We start from the raw sequence: 19095 nt of genomic DNA, 5'->3' as shown, positions 1-19095 counted from the left end.
TAAAAGAAGAACATTGCAGCAGAGGCACAGAAGGAGACTGCGAGAGGAGCAGGGAATTACACATAAAAACAGCAGAACCAGAACACCCTCCCCTGGACACACCCTGCTGAGGATCACTGCTTCTCTTTTTTTTCTGAACCATCGCCCACGCCACTCGGAGAGAACGCTCTCCCTCATCATCACCCAGTAGAAAACCCCTTTCTCCTCATTTTCATCCTATAGAGGACACCTACAATCTCGGAGGGCTGAGACTCCCTGGCGAAGATTGTATTTTTTTCCTTTTTTTCTTTTTTTTTTCTTTTCATTTGGACTCCTGACAGAACACGAGGGCCATATAACAGAAAGGCCGAAGAGCATATACAGACTCAGCCTCCAGCTTCAAGACCAGTGGAAAGAAGGACCTAGATTTCTTTCATTGTACGTCAAGAATGGTTACTGTACGTATGACTCTATTTCTCTTCAGATGTTGTAGCAGCATGCTTACATTGTATCTCAGTCCCTTTATGTTTCATTTGCTATGCATTACAGTGCATGTACACATTGGATGTAGCCATACACAGATTTATTTCTTACTAGTGTATCTGTAGTGGAGACATATGTCATTTTTAAACGGAGCTCCCTTGCTTTGCCCACATGCCAAAACACAGACAGGCTTTTGGATTAGTGTCCTGTGTTTTTGTCCTATATGGTTTGCCGTAATATTATGATAAGATTTACGATCGATAGAGGCAATTAGCAGTCCGATACTGAGTGATGCGCCATGCCGGCTGCGCTCCAGCCTGCAGTCATCCCGAGCGATGGATAAAGTCTTTCTCCTGCCATTTTAGATAACACAGCCTTTACGTTTGTGTATCACAGCCTCAATGTCGACGCTTTTGAGTGTATTTCCTAAGCGATGCAGGCGTCAAGGTTGAGGAATTCCGCAGGATTACAGAGATGGAGATGGAGAGAGGCGATGGAGATGGAGATGGGAGATGGAGAGAGGTTTCAGCGGGGAGGGGGGTTGGTCTTGCTTTCTTTGCCTGGCGCAGCACAAGGATGCTGGAGACGGCTTTCTGAGACAAAACATGATGCCTCGGAGGCTGAGGGCCCATCCAGCAAGGCAAAGGAAAAAAGGGTCGAGTCACTCCGGGAGGAGGGAGGGAGGAGAAGAGGGGGGGAGGAGGGAGGAAGGGAGGGGAGATTACGCATCCATTGGTTTGCATTGAATCAGACAAAGTCCAAAATTCCTCAGGGTTCTCGTTGCGATGCAACCGAGTAAATGGGCTGGAAACCTCAGAGGCCAAAGACAGTGAGGACGCGCGCGGACATCTCCATTTTAAGCGCATTTCCTTCCAAGTATCACAGCGCGTACGTACAAGATGGCCATGCTTACGTTGCGCGTGGCGGATGAAAAAGGGAGATGTGAGCGGTGATAAATTAGCTTTGCACTGAGCCGACGGCCGGATTGGGCGTGTCTCTGCTGGACTTAAGCACCCAAACGAGGGCCTTGAAGCCTCAAAAGGCCTGCTCCGATTTACCTCTTGACATCCTCTGTGGTTGGCAGCGGATGGTTTATTTATGCAGAGCAATTAAGGCACATTTGCATTGAATTATAGAGGCCAGGAAATAAATAAAAGAGCAAGAATCAGCTCGGTACAAGCAGGTGTTAAATACCCAGCGACATTTTAATAAAATCCGTAAAGTATTTGTTTAGTTTGGGGGAAATTATTAAAATATTATTAGAATTGGAATTATATCCACACGTGGCAAAATGTCAATGACTAATAGCATGAGCACTAGATAAATAATTCAACACATAAAAGGCACTGGATGCTAGAGATGGACTTTAACATCTCATGTCACTGAATTTAAAAATATTGCTTCGACAATATGAAGCAAAATGGATGCTGGACAGCACCATCATGTGTGAGGCTCGGACTGACACATCCCCAATCCCACTTTTATTTTCTCTTTGTTGTACATTACCTATTGTCCCTCCTTTCAGGCCTATAGACACACAGAATCACACCGACAGAGGCTGTAGCTCCCCTCCACATGGTCCGCAGTCCTCCATGCCTGTTCCGCAGTGCCAAGCAAATAAAAGCGTTGAGTCAGATAACCTATCCAAGGCACTTACACAATTCAAGGACAAGGGCAGCCGAGGCCATCACTGAACCCTAAAGTGTTGTCTGATGCGAGGTTGAAAACACAGAATTACATATCAGTATTTTTATCTGAGGTCTGAAGTCTGTGTCCAAAATAAAACCATTAAAAGGCTCAATTTTTATTGCAGCTAAGACATGGCCTGTGTAAGTTGCATGAAACGTTAAATGTGATTGTGTTATGTAAGCGGTGATTTGCCTCCTGTTGCCAACGACTTCATGTAATTATCAGCAACAAATATAAAGCCTGAAGGGAGGAAAGAGGTGCATGTGCTATCCCTGAGACTGCCAAATGAATCTCATGGGCTCATGATTTTAGATAACAAATTGTAGAAATTCAATATTATAAAGAGGGTATATGAAGGTTTATAATTATGGTAAAATATTTTTATGTTTTTGTAATAGTAGGCGAGTTAAATCCAGCTATTTTTAATGCAACTATCACCACTATTATTCTGTGCGTAAATATCTCGGATTGGGGATTTTTTTATTTGACCTATCATGGCGTTTTTGACTTGTGGCTGGCAACTGTAACAGTCATTGTTCCCGGAGAGTCCTGCAGCCCCTGGCCACGACACAAAGCGCCACTGTTTACATTAATATTCATAGTGCTGCCATAGCCTCTGCGAGGGAGAAGAGGAGGAACGGGTGGCTCTTTTGTTTGGTCGCTTCAATACGTTTATTCAGCAAAAAGGCGCTCCGGTTCATGAATGCCTGCAGAGCTCACAAGTCTTGCCTTTTTTTTTTTTTTTAAATAAAGGAGGGGGGTAAATAAGAGAAACGTTGAAATCGAGGGATTTTTGTTATGCATCTGCCATATGCAAATAGCCGCATGTGTTATTTCTGTCTTAATTACTCGATTTTAAGCGTTTTTCAAGTTAAGAAAATGTAAAATAAAATGAGTCAGTGGTGTTTGCCGGATTCAGGGGCCTCTGTGGCCTCAAACGAGACCGTCTGAAAGCCACTCCCTTTTTCAGCACGCTGGATAGCGCCCCGCATGCTACAAGGACTTGCAGGACACATTAGTCTCCCTGAGCCTTTTGACGTTGTCTGCTCCCATCTTATCAAAGAGAAAAGCCCACCATACTCAGAGAAGCTGAAATCTTTAAAGAAATCTTTTATTTTTAGTCTGCAGAGCGGAGAATAGGATGGAGCCTCGGTGAGCACGGCTGACATGGGCTGTGACTCCTGTCGTCCTGTTGTTTTACAGCTGCCACCATGATCCTTTAAGCTGCAGAGAGTGTGGCTAATGCCCTTTGTTTGGGATAATCCCGTAATCTGTGTTATTTAGAGGGCTCATTTACACTTCAGCCTCGCATTCAGTCTTGATTCATGCCTTCCAGAAAGAAATCTTTATATAATATATGATAATGTGGACTGGAGACAAGGTTATATGTTAAAGAAATCTGTATCATCATTGCTAGTTGAAAATATCCAGATGGTTTTAGTTTTGTCTCCACAAAGAGAGCTAAAGTACATATAATACACACATACAGCAAGTTGAATTAAATGTACACGAATCCTAAAATGTCCAAAAATTAATGTTTTTGCCGAAACTGCTGATGTTGACTGGGTCATTTTCTCTCTTGTAACATGTAACCTGGCAAACCACACGCTCTGACTTAAACCTGGAAATGATTATTGTTCTGTACATCATAGCCTCCAGTGCTGCGCTGCATTTGGAGCAGAAGTGAATTGGGTGAGAGCAGTTTACAGGCATCAGAAGACAGGCACCGCATTTACATTCAGTCATGTAATGCTTCTGTGTTTTGTAATTTAATAGTGTACAGTGTAGGTGGTGGGTACGTGTGCTTGGCAGTGGAGGCAGGGCTCTTGTTTGCGTGCAAGTCTGGGTTCATGTGTTTGGCAGAGGAGGCAGGGCTCTTGTTTGCGTGCAAGTCTGGGACCATGTGTGGGCGATGCTGATGCAGTACATTAAATATTAAGGGAGATCTCACAGAACCCCAAAATAGAAAAAAAAGCAGTGTGGGACACATATTGCTGCCCTGACAACTGGAATCTTTGAGGAAATCTAAAAGAGGGTTTTTGAAAAAGATATGCTTTCGTCCTTATTAGATAGTTAACAAGAAATATGTTTAGAAAGAAGATTTGCAACAAAGGACCTCGGCCATATTTGCACCCAGGACGTCATGGTTACAAGGCACTCCTTGGGTGATTTTTATTGTCTCCAGTATAGCTGGAGTAGAGCTATACTGGGCGTATTAGGATTATTCATGCTATTGTAGGCTACAGCATCCCGATGATTTATTGTCTCGTTGCCATAGTAATTGGGTTTCTGCAAACCAAACTCTAGACTATTTGATTTTTGTTGTTGGTATACACAATGAAATATGACAGCCCTAAAGACGAAACAGTCTCCTTTGATTTATTTGTTTCCAGTAACGTCAAAGCATGCTGCTTCTCTCTGTTCCTGTATGAAAATCTTAATCTTAGTTGCTGCTTGTGTCAGCCAATCTCGGTGTGCCCAGCCCATGCTCGGTGGGTCTGTGAATTATATAACTTCACACTGTTCACTGGGGATGTGTGTTCTGCCATGGTGAGGGTTATTTCAGTTGGCGAGTAAAATTTGCCCTAATATGTTTTTTTTCCCCTTCAAAATGCTTTTTGTCATATTTGGGACACATTCAGCTGCTTATGTTTCTGTTAGTCAGATGCATCACATCACACAACCGTGCACTAGGTTAATATTACAATAAACACAACACAACAGCTTGATTCCACCTTTTTGTCAACATGTGTTAATCGTATAGTCGTAATGGCATGTAAGAGATAGTCAGCAGGCATTTGAGCCGTGCATCAAAATCCTGTGACAGATTGCTATCTGCATTGCTCTGCCTTTGTGCGTAGATGTGTGTCTGAAGTATTTTATTTTTAGGCTGTCTTAACTCTGTCACTGTGCTCCTTCTCCCCTTGTCATTATCAATCTGTCTGATATTCCCTGCGTTTGCAAAGCCGTACAATATTAATACTCTGAGGCAAAAAAAAACAAAAAAACATCTGACCTGTATAGCTGCTCCTAACAAGCACAGACACAAACACACACCGAAAGTAAGAAAGCCATTCAGCCGTTAGAAACAATGCAGTCTTTGAGGGACTGTTACCTGGGCAACGTGAGTCGAGGTGAGGCTCAAAGCAAGACAGCAGGTTACAGAGACGAGGAGAAAAGGCAGGTTAGACAGACCCAGTCACAGACGCTGGGGAAGGAGAGAGAACACATGAAATGGTACATAGGTCTGGAGACACAAATGAAGACATTAATGCTTCTAGTAATGTGATGGTAACACAGAAACACACTTACACAAACACATAATGCAAGTAGATGGTGAGCTGTGAATGAAAGATAGGGTAAATATTACTGTTATAATGTTTACGTTTCAGTGACACCTACAATATTTCTCCATCAAGTCAGGAAATCCCCTGAACGTACTTTTGAAATAATTCTGAACATTCCTTAATTAAGTCCCTTTGTTGCTTTGCACTACATTGAAAGACCCCAGGAGCTTTAGAGGAGACTCATTTAGCCTTATTGACATACATAACACCCACCAGTTAGGGATGTGCAACAGCTCAAACCCACAATCTGACATAACAATTTCACACGTGTATTAAAACTATTCATCCAAGCACCTTAAGAGTTCTGTTTGCGAAAAGGCACTGAGATGCATCAAAACTGTTATAGTCCACTGCAAATGCACGCACATGGTGATGCTATAGAGGCTAATTTTAGTTGCATGAGTCAACAAGGATAACCTAACTCTAGGCATGCATACCTATTTACTTTGACATGTGCAATGAATCTTATATTTAATTTAATGATGTTTGAAGGAGAAAACAACGGCTGCAAATGAAAAAAATGCCCGCCCTTGCACAATCATATAGGATGTTAAATTACGATAGCTAAGCCTGCACGTTTTTAGTAGCTGAACAAATTAGTGCACAAGCATCACACGAAGAAATGTCATCACAACCAATTTCATTTGAGATTCTTCGTCCTTTGTTTACACACAAAAAAAAAAACGAGTTTGCAGTGTTTTTCCATGAGGATTCAAACTGGAAATAATGACCCAGAGACAGAAAGCTAGGTGTGTGAGGGAAGGGAAAAAGAAAGGGAAAGTGGAGCAGGAAGTTTTGTTTCTGGCCACACCGATGTTCCTTGAGGAGCCCCTGTGGATCAAATTAAGCAACACTGTGCACTCCAGAGCAACACAAACACTACACTGTGCACTAACCCACACCATTATTCCACTTACAAAAATAAAAGTCATAGGACCACAAAGAAACCTTAACAAAGTCCGATGAACAAACGTGTAATCCTGACTTTTATTTCTACCAAACCGTGATATTCCTCATTTCTTATAGCACAAAATCCATTTACCGTTGCCACTCTGGCTTTTGTCCATCATCTCGACCACTGCCACCCCAAACTCCCCCAGCCTCACACACCACCATCACTTTTATCCGTCCCTGTGTAATGATGTAATGGTGTTTGACCCTGGAAGAGAGTAGGGGGGAGGGGAGCAGTAAGGAAAAAGGGACTGTGACATCTGCAGGACCAGAGGCAGGGAGCGAGAGAGGGGGAAAGATGGGGTGAAAGTGGGGGAGGGGAGATGATAAATCAGGCCTTGTATCCATCTCCATTTTAGCAATGCTGATTCCTGACCTTTCCCTCTGACAGCGACAGAGTGGACAGCCTGCGTGTGTGCATACTTTATGTATTATGTGCTAAATATTAGCACATTAGCATTTACACGGCCATGTCACTGCAGTGTCCGAATGTGCGTCTTGTGCGAAATATAAAATCTAACTCCACCCTCTTCCTCAGCAGATAATCAGCACCATGGAAACCCAGGTGTCCAACGGTCCAAGCGGAACCAGTCTGCCTAATGGCCCAGTCATTAGCACCAATGGCTCCACAGACGACAGCAAAACCAACCTGATCGTCAACTATCTGCCTCAGAACATGACCCAGGAAGAGTTCAAAAGTTTGTTCGGTAGCATCGGAGAGATCGAGTCCTGCAAGCTAGTCAGAGACAAGATAACAGGTGCAACACTTTGTCCACGCTGAAAACAAAACACCACTACAACTGGTTTTGAGAATCACTGACACCACTGTGGCTCTTTGTTTGTCTCCAGGTCAGAGTTTGGGATATGGCTTTGTAAACTATGTGGATCCAAATGATGCAGATAAGGCCATCAACACACTCAATGGTCTCAAACTGCAGACTAAAACAATCAAGGTGAGCTCACCTCTATTCTGTACAAAATTCATTCTCCATTTTTGGATTCTTGATGGCGTGCTAGACAAAAAGAAAGGAAGTGGAGATTCTGTCAGGGAGGGGGTGTGTGTGTTGAGAGAGGTGGCGACAGACGTGACAGAGGGAGGGGAGGAAAATGGGGAGGAGGAGGCAGAAGGGAGCGCTGGCCAGAACAAAGGAAGTGAGAGAAAGGGTGAAAAGAGCAGGAGTGAGTGGAGGTCAGAAAGCAAGGGGCGGACAGCATGCAGAGGTTATTGTGATGGAAATGTAATTAGGAAGCCTGACTGTGGTGCACAAGGGTCAGTCTTGGTTACCCCATCTGCCTCCAATCTAGGCTAATTAGGGGGCTTCTTTGTCCCAAAATCAGATGAAGGAAAGAAGGGGGCATATTATTAAACACTATTTCCTTCCACCCCCCCCCCCCCCCCCCCCCCCCNCCCCCCCCCCCCGACCTGATCAAAGTAGATCAAAGATCGAGACAAACTGCAGGATTGAGAAATCGAATCTCTGAGAGAGCAGAGCAGGTGATCTACCAACAGCTGTCCATGAATAGGGACGTTAATTTGGACTAATGGCAGATCAAACAACGAGCTACCAGCAGGAAAAGTCAAGTAGTGGATTTGGTTCCTTTCTGGAATATTTGTGTATAATACCATCAAATATTTTGCACAATACTGCACAAGAGAAATTACTTCTTACTCTGGAACAACCATGTAGAAAAAGTGTTAATTGTCATGGCTATTATTCTGTTTATTTTACTACATTCAATTATTATCAGTGTATCTATACATAGATTGCTCTGTCTATAATTAATTCATTCTCAGATGTGAAAGAAAAAAACTCTTTCAGCCAATAGCATAGTTTTATCCTTCTGATTCTGCAGAAGGCTTCAATGAAGAGGGGTGAGGCTGTGAGGGAGGGGGCAGCGGTAGAAGGGTAGGGGGTAGCTCGGAGAGCAGAATGCCAATGACAGGATTAGAGGCCATATGGGCTTCAGGCACCATCTGTACTGTGGGAGCGACAGGGAGAGGGTTAATTATAGGGCAGCCTCTGCTCCCCGAACACAGCAACTCCCCCCTGACTCATCCAGAACACCCTAATCACTGCACCACACAACCCTCCTGCTCATACAGTCTGTCTGTGTACACAATAGACACTGGTGCTTAGTGCTGATGGATGAAATCAGAACACCTGTATTCATCTGAAAGATAATATACAAGTCATTTGGATTCGCATCAGAGTTTTCTTTGCGCCTGTGCGATAAGTGAAATTTTAATCTCGCAAATATTTCTAGAAATGTGTGAAATTCACAAACAGTTATTCTATAACACCAATCCATATGCATAGAAACAATATGTGTGTGTTTGTGTGTGAGAGCAGTGTGTTTAAAAGTTGTCAAGGATCCTGCAAGTCTTGTGATGCACTTATATTGTTTGCTGTTTGCCAGTGGAGCTGTTCTCCTCCAGAGGATAGAGACAAAGGAAGGAGGCAGGACAGGGAGGGCAGCTCAGCCTATCTCAGACAACACTCACTCTGTCTCTCCATCACACACACACACAGCACTGCCAACAATGCACTGAACTGGATTATCTATTGCACATGTGTTTGCATGCTCTCATCAACACAAAAACAAGAATGTGTGTATAACTTGTTTTTTAAACAATCAATCAGATATTATTCTGCAGCACTAGATGTAAAACTGTTCTGAAAAGTAGACCAACAGAAAACCATAAGGGATATAAACACAGACGCACCAAAAATGGCCGTGCACTAATTAAGTCACCAGTGGATTCAGGGAAATACATCAGCTATGGCTGATGTTTTTCAGTGCAAAACAAAGCTGACGCCTGGGCTTGATGACTGGTATCAGTTTGGGTAATGGTTACAGTCATCATAGTGTCTCTGTGACGGTCTCATTGCGGCTGAGTGTGAGCTTAAAGGCAATGATTAAGTCCACAGATAGCAAAGAGACAGTTGGGTCTGTGGAGAGGGCGAATGAGAAGAAATCAACAGGAGTTGAAATGAAGACTCTTTGCAGGCAACTTACATCACATCTTTCTCACATGTCCCTTAAAGCTGGAGTTGGTAACTTTAATGAAAGTGACATTTTGTCATCACTGCTGAAACAGTCAGTGTGTCCTGATAGCGGCATATGTGACAGATAATTTGTAAAAAGAACATGTTCCCCTGCCTCCTCATAAGGCTCCTAATGGCATTTGCAAGAATCCACCGTATGTGAAAGAAAGCAGTGTGCTAGAATCTACTGCGGCTCGTGGAAAACAATTCGAGGAGTCAGAGCCGAGGAGTTTCTAATGAAACTGTCAATCACTGCTCATGAACTGCAGTCAAACTGTAAAACTAGGCAGCGCTGATCAAATATAAATCAAGACTCTGTTACTGTGTTGCCTATTTCTCGCCTCAAATGTCTTCAGAAACATTTAAGTGTACTGTTTAGCTGTAAAATGAGAAAGCTTGTTACCTGGCAACCATGTTTAAAAACAAGTCAAACCAAAACTAAGCACCGCCCATTGGCTGGAAGACACTCTTATTTTACAGCTGAAGGGCACACTATAATATGTTCCTGAAAACATCTAACATGAGAAAGAGGCAATTCAGCAACAGAATCTCGATTCATATTTGATCAGTGCTGTCTAGTTTGACAGTTTGACCACAGTTGATGAGCAGTGATTAGCGTGATTGACAGCTGCGTTAGAGACTAATTGGCTCTGATAGGTTGTTTTACATGAGTAGATTCTTGCAAATGCCATTAGACGGTAAAGAAGTGGGAGGAGGAACCTGACTTTTTCAGATTATCTGCCTCGTGTAATACTGTGTGGAGAGTTATTTCTATAAAAGTCACCTACTGTAGCTTTAAGTTGATGTGTTTGTGTTTCTCTAATTGAAGCCCTCTGAGACAATCTTGTGATTTTTGGTGATGTAAATATGATGCACTTATTGATTTATTTGATTTGGACGTTGTAGGTATCATACGCTCGGCCAAGCTCGGCCTCTATTCGTGATGCCAACCTTTACGTGAGTGGACTCCCCAAAACCATGAGCCAGAAGGACATGGAGCAGCTGTTCTCCCAATACGGTCGCATTATCACATCCCGTATACTAGTGGACCAAGTCACAGGTATAGCCTTATTTCACTTCTCATGCTGTCACTCAAGCGCCATTCCATGTCCAAACGAGAGACTGGTAGGCCACAGCAGTCGTTGATGCCAAGGTAGTAAAATTGGTTTGTATTCTTAATCGGAGCAGGCATATCACGAGGAGTGGGCTTCATCCGGTTTGACAAGCGAAACGAAGCAGAGGAGGCCATCAAAGGTCTGAACGGACAGAAGCCTTTGGGTGCCGCCGAGCCCATCACTGTCAAGTTCGCCAACAACCCCAGCCAGAAGACAGGCCAGGCCTTACTGACTCAGCTGTACCAGACCGCTGCCCGCCGCTACACGGGGCCCCTGCACCACCAGACTCAGCGTTTCAGGTACTGAACCTTTGGCAACCTCACACCATCTAAGAGTAAAAAAGAGAAATCAATTAGATGAAGTGGCACACCAACAAAAAAAGCAAATGTGGTCTAAGGAAAATTGTGAAATTGAAAACATTCAAAATAAAAACACTGTTAGTAAAATGTTCCTTTAAGCAACAGTATTGCTTTACAGTACAGAAGGAATTGGCAATATTGCGTTGTCCCTCCTTCTCACTCTTTTTCTCTGACTTTCTTTTAAACTGCAGCATGATCCCTTCACTTGGAAAGGGACCAGATCCAAATAACAGCTCAAAACCAATGTAAGACACCAGACTTTTCCAAATACAATAAAATAAAACTAAAGCTAAATAAATCTTGCTTTAAGAATAATACTGAACCTTTCAATTCTGCCTATACTATATAGGCATTACAGGCATAATAAAGATTGAAACTACTATATGTTGGCCACATCTACATGGGTAAATATGAATAATTGTTCAAAAGATTTGAAAGTCAAAGGCCTCCAGTATTAACTATTTTCATAGAACCATAAAAACAGTTGTCAATACGCTCTCAATGTTGAATGCTTACTTACTCAGTATGGATAATTATTTTTAACCAGTAGATGTGAAATGGCCGGGGATACTTAATTTGGTAATACTGCATTCAAACTATTAAAGGAGAAGCTATTGTGGAGCTTAATCAACTGATGTCACAATGAACAATAAATACCAGCTGAGACACATACTCACAGCACTATTTTACACACCATCAGTTTGTGGTTGGATGGTTTGGGACTGCGTTGCAGTGAAGGATGCCCTCTGGAGGCCAGCTGGTGAAGGAGCAACATGTTAACTGAAAAGCCCCCCTTCCTTGTAGATCTCATAACTAACTTCTGCATCCCCTTCATTCTCCCTCTTGCGTTGCAGACTCGACAATTTACTAAACGCCAGCTACGGAGTCAAGAGGTAAATGCCAAAGGTGTATTTTCAAAAGCATCCATGCCAAAATTAAACCTCAAACAAAGTGCCTGGAATACCACCTGCTGACTTCATCTCGAAATCAGATATAATGGCCATAATTCTTAACACCCACTGCCCATTTAAACCATGTGACAGAAGCAGCCCAGACAACAAAACACTATCTGTAATTGCAATGATGCAAGCTTCCAACAGCAGGGTATTCTGGCATGGCTTTGTTTAACCTTTTCGTTCTTTTATTTTTACTTAATAGAGATAATTTGTATGTATTTATTTATGAACTAACATTGTCAGTTTCAGTTGCTTTAATGTCCCCTTTTTTTCACCAGCATGGACATACCAGATTCCGTTTGCGTCTCCTCTGTTTGCTCCAGTTTGTGTATGATTTGATTCCAATTTGCTTTTCATCCCTCTCTAGGTTTCTGTGTTTTGTTCAATACTGTGATTTCTGTTGAACATTGTGATTCATGTGTTTAATTCTTCCAGAGGCTTTGGTCAGCAGAGAAAAATGAGAAAATATGCAAATTGTGTGGGTGTCTGTGTCTCAGGGCACACAGTGTCATTTTGTATGAAAGCAGGTAGTTTGGAGCCACTGTGGTGCCCACACATATTTATCTACTTACTGTACAGCAGAGGGGATGGAGATGGTGTCCCCCGACTACAATCTTTATCACTTCTCACAGATACATGCCCATAAGAGACAGTATAGAGAACTGAATCCTGTGTGGAACTTCAGAATGACACCCATGGTAGCTCTCCCACTCTCTTCCCCAGATTCTCCCCCATCACCATCGACAGCATGACCAGCCTGGCCGGGGTCAACCTCACTGGTCCAACTGGAGCCGGCTGGTGCATCTTTGTGTACAACCTGTCCCCAGAGGCGGACGAGAGCGTCCTGTGGCAGCTCTTCGGGCCTTTCGGTGCCGTCACCAATGTCAAGGTCATCCGTGACTTCACCACCAACAAATGTAAGGGCTTTGGCTTTGTCACTATGACCAACTACGACGAAGCCGCCATGGCTATCGCTAGCCTTAACGGCTACCGCCTGGGTGACCGCGTGCTGCAGGTTTCCTTCAAGACCAGCAAGCAGCACAAGGCCTGAGAGAGAGAGGCTGCTGGCGCCAGCTCCTTCGACCTGCAGGGAGAGCAACCTGAGCTCCCTGCGCCATCACTCTACATGGGCCTGGACTGAGTCTCTCTCTGACGCATTCTCACACAAATCCATAATATATTATCACAGACACAGACATGCAGATACACGCATACACGCACAGACATGACCAAACATATCCATACGCAAAGCATACACAAGTCAGAGTTTCAAACAAACACACTAGTGGAGTTTTTCTTTTCTCTTTACACAACATGCTAGTCCTTCCCTATATTTGCCTGGATTGAATTAGAAGGGGTACGTAGCTGGTTTGTTGGGTAGGGGCAAGAGCTATCTATTTAGGAGACAGTCTAACGAATGTGACAGAGAATGTGTACTGAGTGCTTTGATTGAATTCAGGCAAATAACGACAACTGATGAACAAAACGATCAAAAATTTAAATGAACGAATATGTGCAATTTACCCAAACTCTTACCCCACCATCTCTCCTATTATCTTGCTGGAGAGGATGTAGTCACTTTTTTACACTTGGGCATTTTGAATCAGCGATTTTTTTAGATCAAAGAAAATGAAATTAAAAAACAGTGTTCTCTTATATACGTCTATTAAAATATAACTATATATTCAATATTTAAGGTGGTTATAATAGCCGAGTATGTAAGCATTTTCTAGAAACTTTGACTACTGTTTCCTGACCTGCATTAGGTGGTGCCTAGCGTAAAGGCAGTTTTCTCTACCCTATGTGAGCGTGTTAGCTCAGACCCAATAAGATTTAGGCTAACCAATGAATACTGGTCACAGAAAAGAGTAGTCCGAAAGACATCAGAATCACTCTTTCCCTCACAGTCTCACACCGAACGACATTAATAGTACACTTCTGTATCACAGAAACACAGTTCAATAACTAGAAGATATATTTAGTCCACAAAAACATTAAAAAAAAGAGTTCCTGTATTTCTTCTAATCTATCCTCGGGATGGATTCAACACAAGCAGACTGTCTGTGAACTCAGAGCAGAGTGGCAGTGCTCCTATGGTGACGGCGCTCATTAGTAATTCTCTGGTGGGCAAGAGAGTGGCGAGTACGAGGGGAAAACCGTTTCACCGTAACAAAGCCACGTCAGAGGAAAATACCGGTGTTTTTTCACTTTTTGTATCACTTTTTCATCGCACCTGTATTTAACATTTGCCACATTTACTCTGCATGGCTTTGTCAGCCATGATTTGGTGTGATATCCCTTTAACTGGAAGGCCATGTGGCGTGAAGAGGTCAAGAGCAAAAAACGAGACGTGAAAATTACATTGTTCTTGCTGACATGCTTTGATCATGAATGTTACTCTACTCGAGACAAGTCTTCAGATGAATTCAGACAAACAGGTGAAGGGACTTTGATAGTTTGAACATGATTACGACCCGTGCAAACGTCAAACACACCCCATGGACTGAACAACGGTCTAGGCTGCAGAGAAATAACACAGATGAGCAAAAACTCAAGAGCACCGGTATTATTCTTCAGTCTAGTGCACAGATAGAAGCTCCCCGGATAAATGAGGTCAAATCTTTACCATTCAGCGGAACACATCTACAGTAACAACACGCATAGAGCAGATCAAGAGGACTGCGGTTCCAAACGACCGAACACTTAAAACTGACTTAGAGTCACGTGTGTGAGCGATTATATCTGGCAATGTTAAAAAAATTATCACTGATCCTTTGAGGAGAACGATTACCAGCTCCTCCAGCTTTGCCAAATGCTCCTCAGTTTTATTTTAAACCCCTCGATTCTCTTAAAAGCTCCCCAGAAACTTTGAACTCCTGCCCTCTCAAAAGATGACTGTACGACATCAAGCCTGCAAATAAGTGTCATAATTATACTTCTGTTTACGACAGAGAGGTATTTATTTATTTGCTTCAGATCTGTTTGGCACTACCACGAAAATAGCATTTCTCAAAATATCCCCAACCCAATTGCATGAAAATTATTTATGGCACCCTTGATGAAACATTAAGGCCAACCTGTCTAGTTGAAGTGTCTGTTACAGACCAGACTTACGATTTACCATGGGGAGAGCGAATGTCTTTCAATATCAAGACATCTGCACATGATAATAGATTAAATAAGGTCAACTATATTCAAGACATTTTTGCTTTTGCTTTTCTAAATGACGCTGTGTTAGCCAAAGAGGACGATCTCTTTGAAAGGATTACATTAGAGATAAATCTATTTTTATACATACAAAGGAACAAGACCTTGTGCTGAATTTTTACAGATTCTTAAGCTTGGAAAAATTGGGACATCGCATGGCTTTATTTTAAACCCTCTGATCTTTGCAGAGCAAGGGGGAATAAGCATGCGGTGTATGGGTGGGGATTTAGGGAGGGGGTGAAGGAACATTGTATCTCGTACAAACTTAACCATTCAACCATATCACAACAATTGAAACATAAAACAAAAAATTTGATGTACAAAAAAAAAAAAAAAAAAGTAAAATTAAACAGTTGGGGGTATAACCTGACAGACACATCTATACTTTTGAGTGCTTAGACACACTCTCATCTCTTGTCCTGAAGTTGTGTACAGTGTTGCTTCAATGATGGTGCAGTGAAGTGAAGTTCTTTGACTTGAGAATCCCAGACACAGCTGCAGTGAGACCAGCTCATTGCCCAGCTGAAAAACCGAATAGCTGCTTGCAAAACGTAAAAAAAACAACAACGCAGATTCAAACAGTGACGCAGATTCATAACGAACACTGAGCATGATTCTTTATGATTAGATAGATTTGATTTTGCCAAAGAATTGCTTTGCAAGTCAGTACCAAGAAGGATAAATTAAGACTAACTATATTATTCCCTGAGTAATTGCTGTACAAATCTATGTTATTTATTGAATAAGGACCCTCGACAATTTCAGTTATCATTACTTTTGAATACCTAAGTTGCGCATATCAGTTTGCATTTGTAAATCCTATAACCACTAAACCAAATGCTAAAATGAAACGGTTGCAAGCAATCCCATTTGCACAAATTTTATGCACACAACAAATGATAAAAAAAGGCATATCAAAAATAAATTATGACAAAGGAAAAAGAATTGGATGCATTTCCCCCAACATTTATATCATCTGCTTTGTCTCATGAGCAATTTAATCCTTTTGAAAGCGTTTACATTGCACCACTTACTCTGGCATCTTTCGATCTGACTCATACTGTTTCATCCCCCCAAAATACTCTGAATGATTGTTGCTGGCGTGTCCAGAGCTGACCACATAAAAAAGGACTAATCTAGCTATTTTGGGTCGAGCAATTTTGCAAGAGAGAGCACTGTAGGACTGAGCACTTGGCAAGACCAGTGATAGACGTTACGAACAACTGAGAAAACAGGCCACGTTGAGCTGCAGCTGGAGTTGTTCGCCCGGCCATGTCCGATGTAGTACAGTCAACCCACAAACCAAACGCACAGCATGAAACAACCTTTCATACACCGTCTATACAAAGACCCACACCTGATGTACAGTAGAGAGCCAAGGACCATGGCAGGAAACAGTACTACACTGCTTGAGCAACAACAATAATCATTTAAAAAGACAAAAAAACTTTCCTATGGAACAGTAAGTGCAATGTGCTTTGTTTTTATATTGACTGAGAACAAATGATATATATTTTTTAAAAAAGAAATTAAACGTCACACTGAAAAGGTTTGCGGAATAGCGAAAGGAGCAGACGAAAAACATTAAAAACGAATAGACTCATAAAGAGAATCAAACACGCAATGAGAGGTCTGATCTGTAGATTTCCATAATCACTTCCTCAGCCCCTAATTTGTGCTCTGACCATGCAAAGCTCAAACAAACTGCATATTTGGCTGACTTAATAGAGCAATTCTCAATGACCTTGAAAGGAATACTGTCTAATATATCATCAGTTTTAGCCCATGTCAATTTCAAATATCTTTTCTTTTCCTGTAATTTATTGATTTCATTTACATATCAAGACTCACTTGTTAAATTAGCGTATTTGTGTTGTTGATGTTGCCATAGAGAACACACATGGGTCAAAGATTATGTTTGGTTGCATTGATTGGGTACAGTTTGTTATTTTTCTTCCATTATTTAATTAGTTGCAGTTTTTACAGTGTATGCAGATTTTAGACTTAGTTAGACTTTTTAATTTCAATCAAACTGTGTTCAATTGTGTTTGTAAAAGTCTGTGGTAGCTTTTGTTGCAACATAAAATAATTTAAACAGAAAAAATTCAAAATAGCGCCAACAAACTTGTATTATTTGGGCGACTTTAAGCTTGTAGTTTTAACTTATTGTTAACTTAAAAACTATTTATTATGATTATTATTATTGCCTCGTATAAAGTATGTTTTGTGTATATTTATGGTTTATTTCATTATATTTGCAAGTTTAAAAGATTTTAAGTTTGCCAAAATTGTGGTTACACCATTTCGTTTCTTAAAAAGGGGGACAAATAGAAAAACAGCTTTAGAAGTACGATTTGGAAACGTTCTCCATAGTCAAAGAATGCACTGCTATATTTAACTAATTGAAGTGTATAAACATACATGCTGTGTGCTAGATGTTATGCCTTTACTGCCTGTGTTCTGTTTGTCTTGTTAAATGAAAATCTTTTAATTATTTAATCTAATCACAGTCTTGTTTTTTCAACCACTCTGTCAACCCCTGAGACATGGGACAGCCCCTGTAGTGAGGCTTTGGCCCACTTGAGGGTCCAGCAACTAGCCAGGAACGGAGGGGATGTCCTAGGTTTGATACGCTCACAAGATGCTTTCCTGTTTACGCTGATGGGCTGACTTCTAAAAAAAGATATAAATGGTTCTGTTTCTGTAAACGCATTGTAATACTGAGATCATCTGTATCTATTTCAATATCAATGTCTGCTATTGAGAGATGTTCTTTAGCGCCAAGATGCATTTGGAAACCCAGCCAAGAGCTTCGGCGAAATATTACACAGCTCAGAAAAAGCTGCAGGAAGGTTTTCTTGGGAGTCTCTAGGGTAGTAAAGGGGTGAGTGGTCCTTCTGTTTCTCAACCAACTGTATTTTGTGTCTATTTATTTAGAAGAGGGGACGCAGTAACTTAGTGATGTTTTTCTTACATTTTCCTGGAATGGTAGAACAAATCAAAGGTGAAAATGATCAAAAACAGTTCTGCTGACGCCAACGTCAGCGGAAGAAATACAAAATCTCATACTTCCAAACATGACCAAATGAACAATGTCAAAATTTAACAAAGAAAAAAAAAATAAACCTTTCAGTTTAGTCTAGGATATTTATTACTGGGATTTCAGCTGAAGACGCTTGAAGACTTTTTCATGGAATTGTTTAATTATTTGTACTTTACATGCCAGAAAAAAATAAAATAAAAGTTACAAATATTGAGTGACCCAATTTTTATTGACTGTCAAAACGATACTGTGGAGAGTTACGACGAGATGTTCCAGTTTTTCCTTCCTGCTAACATTTCCAATACCTGAACTTACGGATCAACTGATATAGGGTACTAAGTCAATATCATTGCATAGAAACAAAAGAACTACTGTATTCTATTAACCCTGTAAGGATGTGAAATCATGTGAATGTGGCTCACTAACCTAGTGGGACATGATATTGCCAAATTGCTAACATCTTGCTAACAGCTAATGTTATAGTTTTTAACAGAAATCAGTTCTTTGCTGCTCTGAAACAGTAGTTCTCGATTACTGCATGATGCAACTTGCTATGTAGGCTACTGTTTAAAAGCAGCAAAGAAATGATTTCCAGGAAAACTGCTGTTACATAGGTGTGAAATACTTGAAAGTTTATAAATGAATCAGGCCTCTGTCATATTTTATCTGTGCATTGGCCTGCATATTTTCCGATACGTGATCCAGCATTTTAAGAAGTATCAGAGGCATTTCTGATACTGGTATCAGTATTGGAAAAATTCAAATTATGACCAAACATTTCTTTCAATACCAAGTTGTTTTGTTATATAATAGGTATTTTTATAAGTAGGCAAATATTTTAAATCCATTAAATAAATGCCTACATTGAACTATGCTAAATGGTTTGAGAGTATGAAAGAAAGGATGGACTATAATCGTT

At 41.3% G+C, this 19095-nt stretch overlaps 1 protein-coding gene across 17 annotated transcripts; it reads left to right on the top strand.

The window, feature by feature from the left end:
- On the top strand, positions 1-18386 carry elavl3 (ELAV like neuron-specific RNA binding protein 3). Of its 17 annotated transcripts, none has more exons than XM_050068518.1 (8): positions 1-437; positions 6988-7207; positions 7299-7402; positions 10403-10556; positions 10685-10910; positions 11162-11215; positions 11825-11863; positions 12629-18386. In XM_050068518.1, the coding sequence occupies exons 1-8, from the start codon at positions 429-431 to the stop codon at positions 12975-12977; spliced, it is 1155 nt and encodes a 384-aa protein (XP_049924475.1). In that variant the 5' UTR covers positions 1-428; the 3' UTR covers positions 12978-18386. The 17 variants fall into 17 exon arrangements, with proteins under 17 accessions (XP_049924475.1, XP_049924477.1, XP_049924473.1 ...); XM_050068520.1 differs by having other exon boundaries at positions 10682-10910; positions 12650-18386; XM_050068516.1 differs by having other exon boundaries at positions 10682-10910.
- The last annotated feature ends 709 nt before the right edge of the window (positions 18387-19095 follow it).

Source organism: Epinephelus moara, chromosome 18 (genome assembly GCF_006386435.1).
Source record: "Epinephelus moara isolate mb chromosome 18, YSFRI_EMoa_1.0, whole genome shotgun sequence".
Taxonomy (NCBI): Eukaryota; Metazoa; Chordata; class Actinopteri; order Perciformes; family Serranidae; genus Epinephelus; species Epinephelus moara.
This window is presented reverse-complemented; position numbering and strand designations above follow the sequence as displayed.